The sequence below is a fragment of the Dasypus novemcinctus genome, chromosome 1 (assembly GCF_030445035.2).
Source record: "Dasypus novemcinctus isolate mDasNov1 chromosome 1, mDasNov1.1.hap2, whole genome shotgun sequence".
Classification (NCBI taxonomy): Eukaryota; Metazoa; Chordata; class Mammalia; order Cingulata; family Dasypodidae; genus Dasypus; species Dasypus novemcinctus.
The window spans coordinates 90,493,698-90,506,277 of NC_080673.1; the positions used below are offsets into that span (position 1 = coordinate 90,493,698).

General features: G+C 41.0%; 1 protein-coding gene across 2 annotated transcripts in view; it reads right to left on the reverse strand.

The window, feature by feature from the left end:
* Positions 1–12,024, reverse strand: part of MCUB (mitochondrial calcium uniporter dominant negative subunit beta) — a 98,401-nt gene extending 86,377 nt beyond the window's left edge. The window contains exon 1 of one of the 2 annotated variants that reach the window (XM_004476176.5): positions 11,797–12,024. In XM_004476176.5, the coding sequence (XP_004476233.1) occupies positions 11,797–11,898 (102 nt within the window). In that variant the 5' untranslated portion in view covers positions 11,899–12,024. Of the gene's footprint in view, positions 1–10,972; positions 11,297–11,796 lie in introns of those variants that run through there. The other variant, XM_012518687.4, reaches the window with a different exon arrangement.
* Between the last annotated feature and the right edge of the window lie 556 nt (positions 12,025–12,580).

The window sequence follows — 12,580 nt, forward strand, 5'->3', positions numbered from 1 at the left end:
AAGCTGCTGGAACCCCTATACATCTTCACACTCTTCCTCTTGTTTTGCCACTGTAATAGTTTCTGTCATTCAAGCCTCACCCCACAATGACAGGTCCGAACAGCTGCAACAGAGACTGTATGGGCCATAAAACCTAAAATGGTGTCTATCTGGACCTTTCCAGGAGAAGATTACCAATCCTTGATATAGACTAACACCATTTCTCATAAAGACAACGGCTGCTATCTTTATACCTCATTCATTTATCATCACTTGTAATAGCAGAATGAGAAATACAAAGATATATATACCTAAATATATAAAAGACATGGTTTGTGCTCTTCAGGAGTTACAATGCACAGAAAAAAAGAATATGCATGGGGGAAGCAGGCATGCTGCTGAGAGTTAAACAAAAAACTCTAATACAAGGGAGTATACAAGTACTAAATGAACAGTAAAATGAATAAACACTATAGGGAGATATAGGAAGGAAAGATGATTTCTGTCTAAGTAATCAGGAAAGACTTAATTTACGGAGGTAATGGTATCAAAGCTGAACTTTGAACTGGGAATAGAACAGGAGGGTAGAAGGGAGAAATGGCATGAGGCAAACTGATTTTAGATTTGAACCACAGGTAACCATGCTTGAGGCTTCTGTAGTACCACTTTCTGAGCCTCCAATAGCATTGATCTCGTAGTTTGTCTGCTCTTCTGCTTCAACCTCTTCATTCAGAGACTTTTGGTTGGCCCAGTCAGCCACTGTACAAGGTAAGGAATAGGCTAAGCTGCTGTAACAAACAGAGTCCAAAATACAGTGGGACTCAAACAACAGAGATATATGTTTTTCTAGTAGGTAGGCAGTTGAGAACAAGTAAGATGACCTTAAGGTCAACGAGGGATCCAGGTCCCTTCTATTTTGTTCCACCATCCCCTAGGGGATTGTATGCTTTTACAAAGTCCCAACTGGCTCCTCCTCTACATCTACATTCCAGCCATGAGACGGGGGCAAAGGAAGAAGAGGATGTAGACTAGATGTTGTACTTCTTGACTCTATGTCTTGTGGGATATCCAGAAATTTGTCATATGCCAATAACTGGCTGCGAAAGATGGAAAATGTAGCATTTGGGGATAATCCAATATGCTAGAGCAAGGGCAGTACAATTATTACTAGTTATACCTGAGGAAATGGGCTAGGAAGTAATAGAATGTCATGTATTTTCAACATAATCCATCTCCAATCTAATTCTTTAATACTGTTTACTATGTTGTATTCTGTATACCACTAGTCTGGGAGAAGTCAGCAGAAGTACTATGGAATGAAAAAGATCTACGATCATACTCTTTCCCACTCTCAGATCTTCCCAACGTTCTTTAGTAAAGTAAAGGTATCAAAAGTTTCTAGTTAAAGAATCCATTTGACTTGGTATGGCTTAGCCTAAGGTTCTTTAAACTTGTAAAAACACAGAATTTGTTTTTCTGAAACATCTATTAATATCCTAGGGAAAAAATATTCTGTTGAATATCAGTTTGTGACAGTTTAATTTAATAAACATATTCCTGTAAGATTTTAATGTGGTGTCTAAAATGCTAACGGAGGTCAAATCATGAACCACATATCACATGTGCAAAAAACTTTCTGCAGCCTAATCAGAGTGCTTACTAGTCTCCCAAATTCCCTTTCAAATTCTACTCTCTGTGCATATACCTTTTATCCCATTCCAAAACTGTTTGCTAAACCCTTATCCTGCTATCAGAACTTTGTTGAAATCTCACCTCTTTTTCATCTCTGCAATCTCTAATGATGTTCCTTCCCTGAATTCTTCTAGGATTTATTGGCTCTAAAATTTATTTGACCCTCATGAGTCAACTGAGGAAAGTACTCATATCTTTTCTGTCAGTACCTTATGTACCACAACTTTTAAGATCCTTCTGTGCAAGCCTTCAGACTTGGCATCAACCACCATAACTCTTCCACTGAGATCACAGGGCTTAGGTAAAAAGTAAAACCTAATTTAGAGGCAAGAGAAATATGGCAATTACAACCTGAGACTTGCACTAAACCATGCAAGATCAAGAGCACGGCAGTGCTCTTACATCTTACAATAGAACAACTTAACCAGAGTGGGAGAAATTGAAGCCAAACTTTCAACCAAAACATTTTCAGAAATCTAGCCAGAACCTGTACTTGGTGTTGAAGGTGGTGGCAGCACAAACAGCGGCATAGGCTCATACAGCAGATAGAACCTGAATATCATTCTATTTACCCATGCTGGCCCCACAGTCGAGAAATATTGAGACAATGGTCATAGTCCTTGCATGGAACATCTAGTCCCTTTTATATTAAAAAGTCCCTAATAATACCCAAAGACCTTATATTCTAGGTTATACAAATAAATAATGTATGAATAGCAACCACTCTGCAGGATTACCTATCCAGAATTTGAACATTCAACAGACTTTGCTCTGCCCCTGAAGGGCGTCCCTTAACATGCGTCCAAGCACTGGAAGATCCATGGATAACCATACTCATGACAACTCCACACTCCACGGACAGTGTTCACCAATTCTGGAATGATAACGGAGGACTTGATAGTAAAGGTTCTGAATGTTTCCTCATGTCAGTGTCAAAATTTTATTCCTTTTTTTTTTTTTTTGGTTTGTTTTCCAAAAGATACATTTTATATTTTGCCTTGGAGTTGTATCTTACAAATAAACTCTTTTATAATTGATTTTTAAATTAACATTCTAAATTATTTAACTTATAACGATCAAACTTTTAGTACTAACACTAATAATTTTTGGCAACCACATAGTAGCACTTCATGAGTCTAAAACAAATATGATCTAATAGTTTCAGCATCCCATTTAGAAAAGCTCCTTGTTTATGGAGAAAAGAGGTATCCCCACATGTAAACAATCATCCTAAATCAACACCACACTTCAAGTAGCCAAGAAAATATGCCAACCAGTCCTGATAGAATTTATACATTCCATTAAATTATGTTAATTATGTCCTTTTAAAATCTTGATGTGAAAGTACATTTGAAATAAAACAATTTAGCAAATACGATCTATGACTACTGGTTGCAAAAGAAAATACAATACATAAAATGATCATTTTGGTAAACTTTTTAAAAATTCTCACATATACAAGGGTCATCACTTCTACAAAAATGGGTAAGAGTGCTTTGTCTTTTTCTTTCTGCTAGATTAGGTTGAGGAAAATAAGTTGAGAGGTTAAGACCTGAAGAGAACAATCCATTAAGGGACTCTGTATAATATTTCATTCTTTATTATCCATTCATTCATTCACTCCTCTATTCAACATGCATTTATTATGCACCTAATGTGTCAGGGCAGAGGCTATCAAAGATGAAAAACAAATAGTTCTGGACCACAAAAGTGCTGAGGATACAGGTGGGAAAATCATATGAGCACAACTAAGTATAATGCAAAGTTCTGTTAAGTATTGTGGGGTTGAAGAAGAAAGTGTAATTAATTCTGCCTACAGAGATCTGCTGAAGCCTCATCAAAACTGGGATGAGCGCTGGTACTAAAACTAAGTCGTATAGGGTGAGTGGAATTCAAGAGGGAGAGACTGCTGCCTGGGAAACACCATAAACACCAACAGGGAGGGGGAAAAACATGACAAGTCACAAGAACAGAATGGCTAGACTAGGGGATGCGTGAAGGTATGGAATAGAAAATGGAGCTAGAGGATGAGGCCAGAGCATAGTTTCTGGATCAAGTGTAGCTATATTTTAAAGTTTTCTTATCTCTGTTTCAATAATGACAAACCCATAAAAGTGTATTGACAAGGTCATAAGAAATCGTACTTCTCCTAAAAAGAAATTGGGCTGGCACAGAAAGATGACGCAACAGAGACACAGGAGGAAAACATAATGATAGACACAACAAAGCAAAGAGCAGAGGTGGTTCAAATGATTAGGCGCCTCCCTCCCACATGGGAGGTCCTGGATTCAGTTTCCAGTACTTCCTAAAAGGAAGACAAGCACACAAGGAACAGACACAAAAAATGCAAACAACAAGGGGGTGGGGAAAAATAAATAAATAAAATAAATCTCTAACAAAAAGCAAATAAATAAAAATAAAAAATAAATCTTTTTCAAAATAATAAAAATAAAAAACAAAATGAACAAATGACCAAATAGACATTTTAACAAAAGACACAAGCAGACATGAACAGACAGACACACACATATGTGCATACTCTCAAAAACAATAAGGATTTATCAAAAAGAATGATACATTTTTTTCCTTCCTCCAGTAATGTTCCTGGAATTTATTATTTACTGCCATGCCCAAGAGGTTGAAAATAAGCTAATTCATCTTCCCACTACAACAAAATTGAGAGTTCCCAGCAAAGTTAAATATAATAGGATTGCTACCGGTGTCCTGAGCAATTCTTAAAAGTAAAGAAAAAGTAACAACAAAATACAAAAACAACTACTCAATTTAGTAAATCTCATAAGACCTTCGTTTAGAACTCATACTTGTGATGCAATCTTTGCCAGTGTTCAGAGCTTTTTCCTCCCTGAAGTTTGCCACAGGAAATTTGATTGAGGTTCACTGATTTCACTTCCTGCTTCTTCTCACAGGCTATCCAGAAATGGTGTTCAACTCTATCTCCATCTCGTCTCTTTTCACGGTTCCCCATTTTTTGTCCCCAAACCTATTCATAGAAATTCTCTTCAATGGACCTTGTTTACAGGACAGCTTTCATGTATCATTTTTACCAATACTGTAAATCCCAGATAGAAATCTACCTGTCCCCTAAAATAGACCCCAAACAAAAGCCTAGTCTATGATGCTTTTTAGTCCCTTTATGATGAACCTGTAATTAAGATAAACATGCTAAAAAATCAAATAATAGGGAAGGGGATGTAGCTGAAGCAACTGGGCTCCCGCAGACCACATGGGATGTCGGTGGTTTGGTTCCTGGTGCCTCTTAAAGAAGACAGCGAGCTGGGACAACAGGCAGGCATGACCAGCTGACACAACAAGAGACACAAGAAGAAAAACATGATCAGAGAAACAACAAAGCAGGGAGCAGAGGTTCCAGGTGCCTCCTAAGGGGGACGAGCAAGACAATGAGCTGACAGGATGGGCAGGTGCAGCGAGCTGATGCAACAAGATGACACAAAAGACACAAGAAGAAAAGAATGAGAGACACAGCAAAGCAGGAAACAAAAGGGGCTCAGGTGATTAGGCACCTCCCTCCCACGTTGGCAGTCCCGGGTTCAGTTCCTGATGCCTCCTAAAGAAACAGACAGACAACGGCAAGTGCAAACAACAAGGGGGTGGAGAAAACTAAATAAATAAAAATAAATCTTTTTAAAAAATCAAATAACACCATTTATGAGTTCATGAAACAGGAAACTCTCAGAGTTTCCTTGGTATAGTCCTTGATAGTAGACTCAAACTATATTTTAAATCAGGTGGAGCTGGTGGACGGAGGAAAGACATAGGAAGAGTTTAGACAAGTGAAAGTAGTAGAAGAAAAGAACCCATTTGAGTGTGCAAAGAGAGTGAACTCCAGTACCACTACATGTATTTGAAAGAGAACCAGAGGATCAAAATTAGATCCTTACAGTGCAAGGGCAATGTCTAATAAATGAGAACAGACAATTATGCCAGGTGCTTGATATTGATGATTGCACTTACGAACATTTTCTTGAAAACTTGAAACTTAGCCTAGTATTATATGCTGTCTAAGAGTTACCTCCTGAAAGCGTCCTTGTTGCTCAAACATGGCCTCTCTCTAAGCCAAACTCGGCATGTAAATGCCTACCTCCCCCACCCCAGGTGTAGGGCATGACTCCCAGGGACGAGCCTCCCTATCACCGAGGCATTATTACCAAGCACCAATTAACAATGCATCTGGAAAAAGACCTTGACCAAAAAGGGGAATATACAAATGAGCTGTTGTTGTTTTTTTTACATTTTTATTTATTTATTTCTCTCCATCCCCTTATTGTTTTTCACTTGTTGTGTTTGTCTGTCTTCCTTGCTTCTTTAGGAGGCACTGGGAGCAGAACCCAGGACCTCTGATGTGAGAGGGAGGTGCCTAATCGCTTGAGCCATCTCTGTTCCCTGCTTTGTTGTTGTGTCTCTCATTGTTTTTTTCTTCCTGTGTCTCTCATGTCAGTTTTTCGTACCTACCCGCCACACCAGCTCGCTGTCTTCTTTAGGAGGCACTGGGATCCAAACCAGCAACATCCCATGTGGAAGGCAGGAGCCCACTCACCTGAGCCACATTTGCTTTCCCACAAATGAATTTTTGTGGCTAAGAGATTTCAAAGTGAGTCGAGAGGTATTCCAGAGGTTATGCTTATGCAAGTCTCAGCAGGATCTCATTGACTGCCACAGTAAACAATGCCTCAAATAGCAGGGCTCCTGAGGGCTCTAGAGATATCCAGAAACTATAAGCAGGGCAGACAGCTCAGGAATTCAGTGCCCTGTTGGTGGGCCTTACTTTGGAATTTATGCTCCCCAGTGTAAAGAGTTAGACTCCTTTACAGGTTCTCTACACATGGCTCTTCTGTCCCTTTTATTAGCACTATTCTTCATAAAATATGTCCCAGAGACTCAAATCTTTGGTCCATCCATGTGTTGGCTGAGCCCTGAATTTTAGGAGAGTTGCAACACCTATTCTCCAGTTCATTGGACTCATCCAGGACAACTAACAAAGAGATGATTATGGACAACACTCATCCCAAGGAACAGAGAATGTTTGCAACGGCAAGCAAGATAGCTCCATTCCTCTGCCCCATGAGATCTAAGAACCCTGTCAGTTAGAAGCAGAGTGGGCATCATTTTCCCAAAAACCTCAAGATTGGGGAATGAACAATGGACTAAAGTAGACTTATTATAATTCTACTATAGACTTATTATTCTAGCAATGGAAGAATGTTTATCATTTTGTAAAGGCAGTGGCCACCAGAGGTTCTAAAGGCTGGGAGAGGGAAGAATAGATATAATATGGCGGACTTTTTTGGACATTAAATTTCCTGTATGACATTGCAGAGGCGGATACAGGCCATTATTTATTTTGTCATAACTTAAAAAATTGTGCAGGACAGAGTGTAAACTATAATGTAAACTGTAGTCCATGGTTAGCAGCAATGCTTTAATGTGGGTTCAACTACTGTAACAAATGTGCCTCAGTAATGAAGGGTGTTATTAAGATGGCACAGTGTGGGAAGGGTAGGGAGTGGTGCATACGGGAATCTCTTATATTTATTATGGAACATTTATGTAATCTAAAGCTTCTTAAAAAAATTTTTTTAAACCACCACAAGTGAAAAAAAAAATTGGATTCTTACAGCAACTCAATTGAATGCACTCAATATTTACTGAGTACCTTCTATGGGCTAGGCACCCAGGAGACTGCATAACAAGAAAAAAAATTGGTTTGCCACATTTTCACAATTAACTACTTAGAATATCTGTCCAAACACCAAAGGGCTGATTTTAAAATTTCTTAAAATCTTATCATGCATCTTGTCCCAATGAAAGATGATGACAGAAATATGGTCATGATAAAAATGGAGAAAAATAAAGGTAGAGAAAAGAATATGAGACTGTGAGTAGGGTAAATATACAAAATGCATTTCATAAGGTCTTACATATTTATTAGAGATCAGTCGGAATTTTGATCTTGAGCTTTCTGGCAGCCAGTGCATAGAAAGAAATAGCACCAGCTCTCACTTCACTGTGTTTATAAAAAATCGTGCATCTGCTCAGGAGAAACCCAACTACTCTGATAATAAGACCAGACAGTCATCTCTTCCATGGGTTCTCTTAAAGAGCACCTTTTCAGTAACTACAATGCTTCAGGGGGTTGTTTCTTAAAAGGCATGTCATTGTGGAAAACTCCATAAAAAACTTGAGGGTGGCAGTGGGGATCCCATGCAATGCAGTGTAAATAAGTAGCTCAGAGAGCTGGTATTTATTAAAATCAAGGAAAACTAATATGATGGTAAGTTAAATGGTGCCCAAAAAGAAGATTCTTCTATAATACAGCTGAGATGATGCTGTTTGTTTTTTTCAACTTTTGATTTATAGCCAGTAACTTAGCCTCAAATGTCTATTACATAGTGATTTTAGGTAATAATGCTAGATACTGTTGAATATGCCATGTTTCACAAACGAAAATACTGATAATAAGAGAATTGTTAGCAATAGACTTATTTTTTTATGACAAACTAATCCTATCAAATAAAATTCAATTTCTTTTAACAGAGAAAACAGTTACTATAACCAGTAGACAAAACTGCCACTCTACTGACTTCCTAAGATCATAAAAGAGATGAGTTTTCAATCATTAAGACAACCATTCTGACATTGACAATCCTTTGTTCAGTGGGATATTTGTATCCCCTCTGACACTGACAATCCTTTGTTCAGTGGGATATTTGCATCCCCTGATAGAATTACATGGCAGTTTCAGAGACAGATAGGACTTCTGTGACCAATTAGACAAGTCCCCTTGTTCCTAAAAAAAAAAAAAAAAGGTGGGGGAAGTAAAAACAGGCCCAAAGAGAGTAAGTGACTTGGCTAAGTTCATTGGGCTAAGTGGTAGTGGGGCCACAGAGGCACTCAGATGTTCTGTCTGTCCAACACTGACTAAATTAGCTGCTCATTTCTATTCCATGACCTAACACATTCAGTTTATAAGGAGATATTAGATCAACCAATATATAATCTCAGGTTTTCTACCTTAGTTTCATAGATACCTCATTCAATGAATATTTACCTGCCAATAAATAAAACGATTTCTTAGCTTATAATTTGCTATAAAACAGCACTTACACCTAAGTCCTGGGAAGGTGGTAATGTTTAACATTTAACAGACAAACAAGACTAGAATTACTGTGAGAGTAAAGCACCGGTGTCCTTTTTAGTTTAACTATATATAATCACCAACATACAACCAATTGTTCTCAGGAAACAAGTCTGAAACTGAAACCATTATTATAGAATATAATGTACCCATTACAAATACAAGAGGGAGTATGGTAGTAAAGTGTCAGACAAAAATGATATGTTTATTAAATTCAAAAGATGAAAGCAATTTTTAAATTAACATCTTGTGGTGGAATTAAAACATTCACATGCTTTATATCTAGAAATTTAAAAAAATTATGCTCAATACCTAAGCTTCCCTCGATTTTTTAATCAAATTTAGGTGGGCAGGCAAATGTTATAGCAGGGGCACAAATTCAGAGTTTCCCAACGTTGGCAGAAGAAAACGCAAATCAAGAAAGGCACAATTAGGTAAGGGCTTTCTGTTTAGAGATGATTCACCATAATCACTTAAAGCTGCATCCCAGCATACAGAATCACTTCAAGCTGCGTCCCTGCGTACAGAAAGGACAGCAGGAGCCACGGATTGCCCTGACAACCACTCAGCCAGAGCGCAGACAAGCAAGAGATGCTGCCACCTGAACGTGACAATGGACAGTGGGCCAGGACTTGGCCCAGGCTAAGACAACTTGCTCTTGGCTCTCTTATGCTTCAGAGTAAATGTATTCTTTCAAAAGCAATTCTGATACATTAAACCTATCCACACCAGCAATGTCTTTTTTTTTCCACCCACAAAATACTGGCAAACAATTACTAACCCATCACATGAAGGATGAGAAGTGTTTATTTTTCAAAGTTACTAAATGTTCTATAAGGCGCACTCATAATTTCGGAAAAGACCAAATATAATTGGGAACACTTATTTGAGGTAATACTTATACAAGTCCTTACAAATTAGCAGTTTTGGGTTTTTTTACAAGTTAAGATTTTTAAGGGCTATCAGGATACAAACCCCACTTTTTTCCAGCTGCTTTCACAGGCTCTAGGGGTTCGAATGTCTGTGTTGCCACATTATACTGAAATAAGATGTCTTTAGCCAGAGTACCAATGTACAGTACTAGCAGGACTTTGTAATGCAAAGGCCAGGTAATTTGACTTGCAGAAAATGGTTTAGTAGTCCAAGCTAAAGCTCCTAAGGGGTCAGGATATTTCTATCAGTTTCTTTATGGTAAGATTTCAAAGCTGCATATAAAGAAACAAGAAGCTGCATATAAAGAAACAAGCCCCTGGGCTTGTTTTATTTTCACAGGCATCTTTTCCAGACTGCCACTGCTTTAGTTCTTGACAAGTAACTAAATGATATACACATATATCCACTTCTAAAGTTCAGCAAATTGACTACAGTATGAACACTGAAAACTTAAAACCAAAATTTGCAAATGAGAAGTTAAATATAAGGCTTCTTAAGAGGATTCCTGGATGCAAAAGACTAAAGTTTCCCTACTATTAGGTTTAATAAGACCACTTTATCATTTTCTACTTCTTTTAAAAGGGTACCTGCATTCTTGCTGGGATATGCATGCATTAAATTGCATTAAATTGGTTTCACCCTGTATTATAGTTCCAGATGGGAAATATAGAGAAAAGTGCTTGGAGCTGATACCTTGGAAAAAAGGTAGCTGATCCTGTGATACATAAAAAGTCTATTCAAAATGTTAAATGAATTTAATAAAAAAGTGAATCAACATTTGTGTTTAAATGGTGTGTGGTGAAGGAGTTCCTTGTATTGGGTTGTTTTAATGTATATCTTTGACTATAAAGTGTAACACATTTAAAAAGTAGAAAAAGCCTATCTCCCCAATTAGTTTATTAAGTTAATTATTTTATAGTTTAAGACATTTGTCCCCTTTTCCTGGATACCAGTAACAAAATGGCCCTCCTAATTCTCTTTCAAACATTCAGGAAAGGCATTTTTTAAATGTATTTAAATATTTCCTGAATCAGCCTAAACTCAGAAGCTCAGATAACAGTTGGAGAAAAAAACAAAAGAAACAGGAAGAGAAAGTGACAAAATCTCATCGCTTACTTTCTGCTTTTTCCCCTCAATCTGCACAGCTAACAATCTGAAACCAATCTAATAGTGGAGGGGAAACGCGCATACTACCTTAAAACAGGAACAAAGCCTCTCTCCAAGCAGACACACACACATCCTTTTAAAAGGCTGGCTGTCCTCAGCGAGCCCAGAGTTAGGGATCGCCAGTTCTTGTCAGGCTCCATCACAATCTTCGTTACACTCAGCACTTTTTTCCTCTCTACTGTTTTTTCGGTGCACGTCCGCTCTCCTCCCTTCACCTCCAAGCTACGGTTCTCCACAGAGTACAATACAACTGTGTCAGGCCAACTGTTACTCACCAACACCCACTCATGATTCACCCGTCTCTCGGGTGTCTGAACAAAACGCGAGTTTTTCTTCCTTCTTTAAAAGGGCGGAGGTGCGCGCGGTTTCAGGCTGTAAATTTTACTCCCCAATCTTACAACAGTCTACCCCCGGGACAGTCACCCCGCTCGGCTCCGTTTCTTTTAGCCACTTCGGTACCGACCACCGAGGGTGAACACGCCGACGGCAAAGCAGCGCAGGAAACTTGCTCCCGCCCGCGGCTTGGACGAGCACAGACGCTTCCCGGGTGATTTTGCTCCCTCCCCGGGCCGCAGCCCCGTGGCCCCCGGACCCCAGCTGGGCCGAGGTGACGCGCCCCCGCCGCGGCGCCCTGGCCTTCCCGCCCCCACGGCTGCTGGACTCGCGACCAAGTTTGTGCCTCGGGCGACCGCCTGTCGGGGTCACCCAGAGCACGGGGCCCGCGGAGGAAAACAAAACGCAGTGAACTTCCCGGCCACCCGAGACTCTCGCTCTCCCCGACGTTGCCGGACGCAAACTTTTCCACCCGCCTCTCCCGGGTGCCCCGCGCCCAGCGCCGGGCTCTTTCTTACGTGGGGCGGCAGCGGCCGCGGTCGCGGTCGCACACGGCTCCGGGCCCCAGGGGTAGCGAGCAGCCGCGGGCGCCACAGCTCGCGGCCCCTCAGGAGCATCATCCTGCCAGGGGCGCAGGCGGCAGTCAGCGCGGCATCCTCCGGCGTGGCCGGGCTTCTCCGCGGCGCCGCGCAGCTCCGAGCCCCGACGCTGGCTGAGGGCGCAGCCCGCCCGCCTCGCCGCCGCGCCCGCCTCCCCGCCTCCCGCGCGAGGCCGCGCGGGCTGGGGGCGGGTTAAAGGGAGGGTGTGTCTGGGTTTCCTCTTCGCCCCGCTGTACACCCAGGACCGGGAGGCTGTTTTCTTTCCTCCGACCAAAACAAAACAAAACAAAACAAAAACAAACAAGAAAGAGCGAGCGAGAACCACCCTCCCCCATCTTAGGTTTCGAGGGGGCAGCGCGAAGGCTGGGCCTCTCCTTCCTGCAGAAACCCCTCCTGGGGTGAACGAACAAGAGTCACATCACCCGAGCAGTGGACTTCGCAATTACCCATTCATTTTGGACACTTTATGCTCTGAGAGCAGCCTTTTCAACTCCACCCCCACTGGGGGGGGGAGGATGGTGGGGGTGAGGGAAAAAGAGCGTTGGGAGAGAGGGAGAGAGGGAGAGAGGCAGGGTCTCTGCAAGTTAGTCTCCTGGATGGAGCGGGTAAGCCCAAAGGAGCGGGGCTGCCAGGACCCCGCCCGTGGGCTGTGCGCATGGTTGTGCCTGCCGGCGAGGGCCTCTGGCATTGGTGGCGCTGGTTG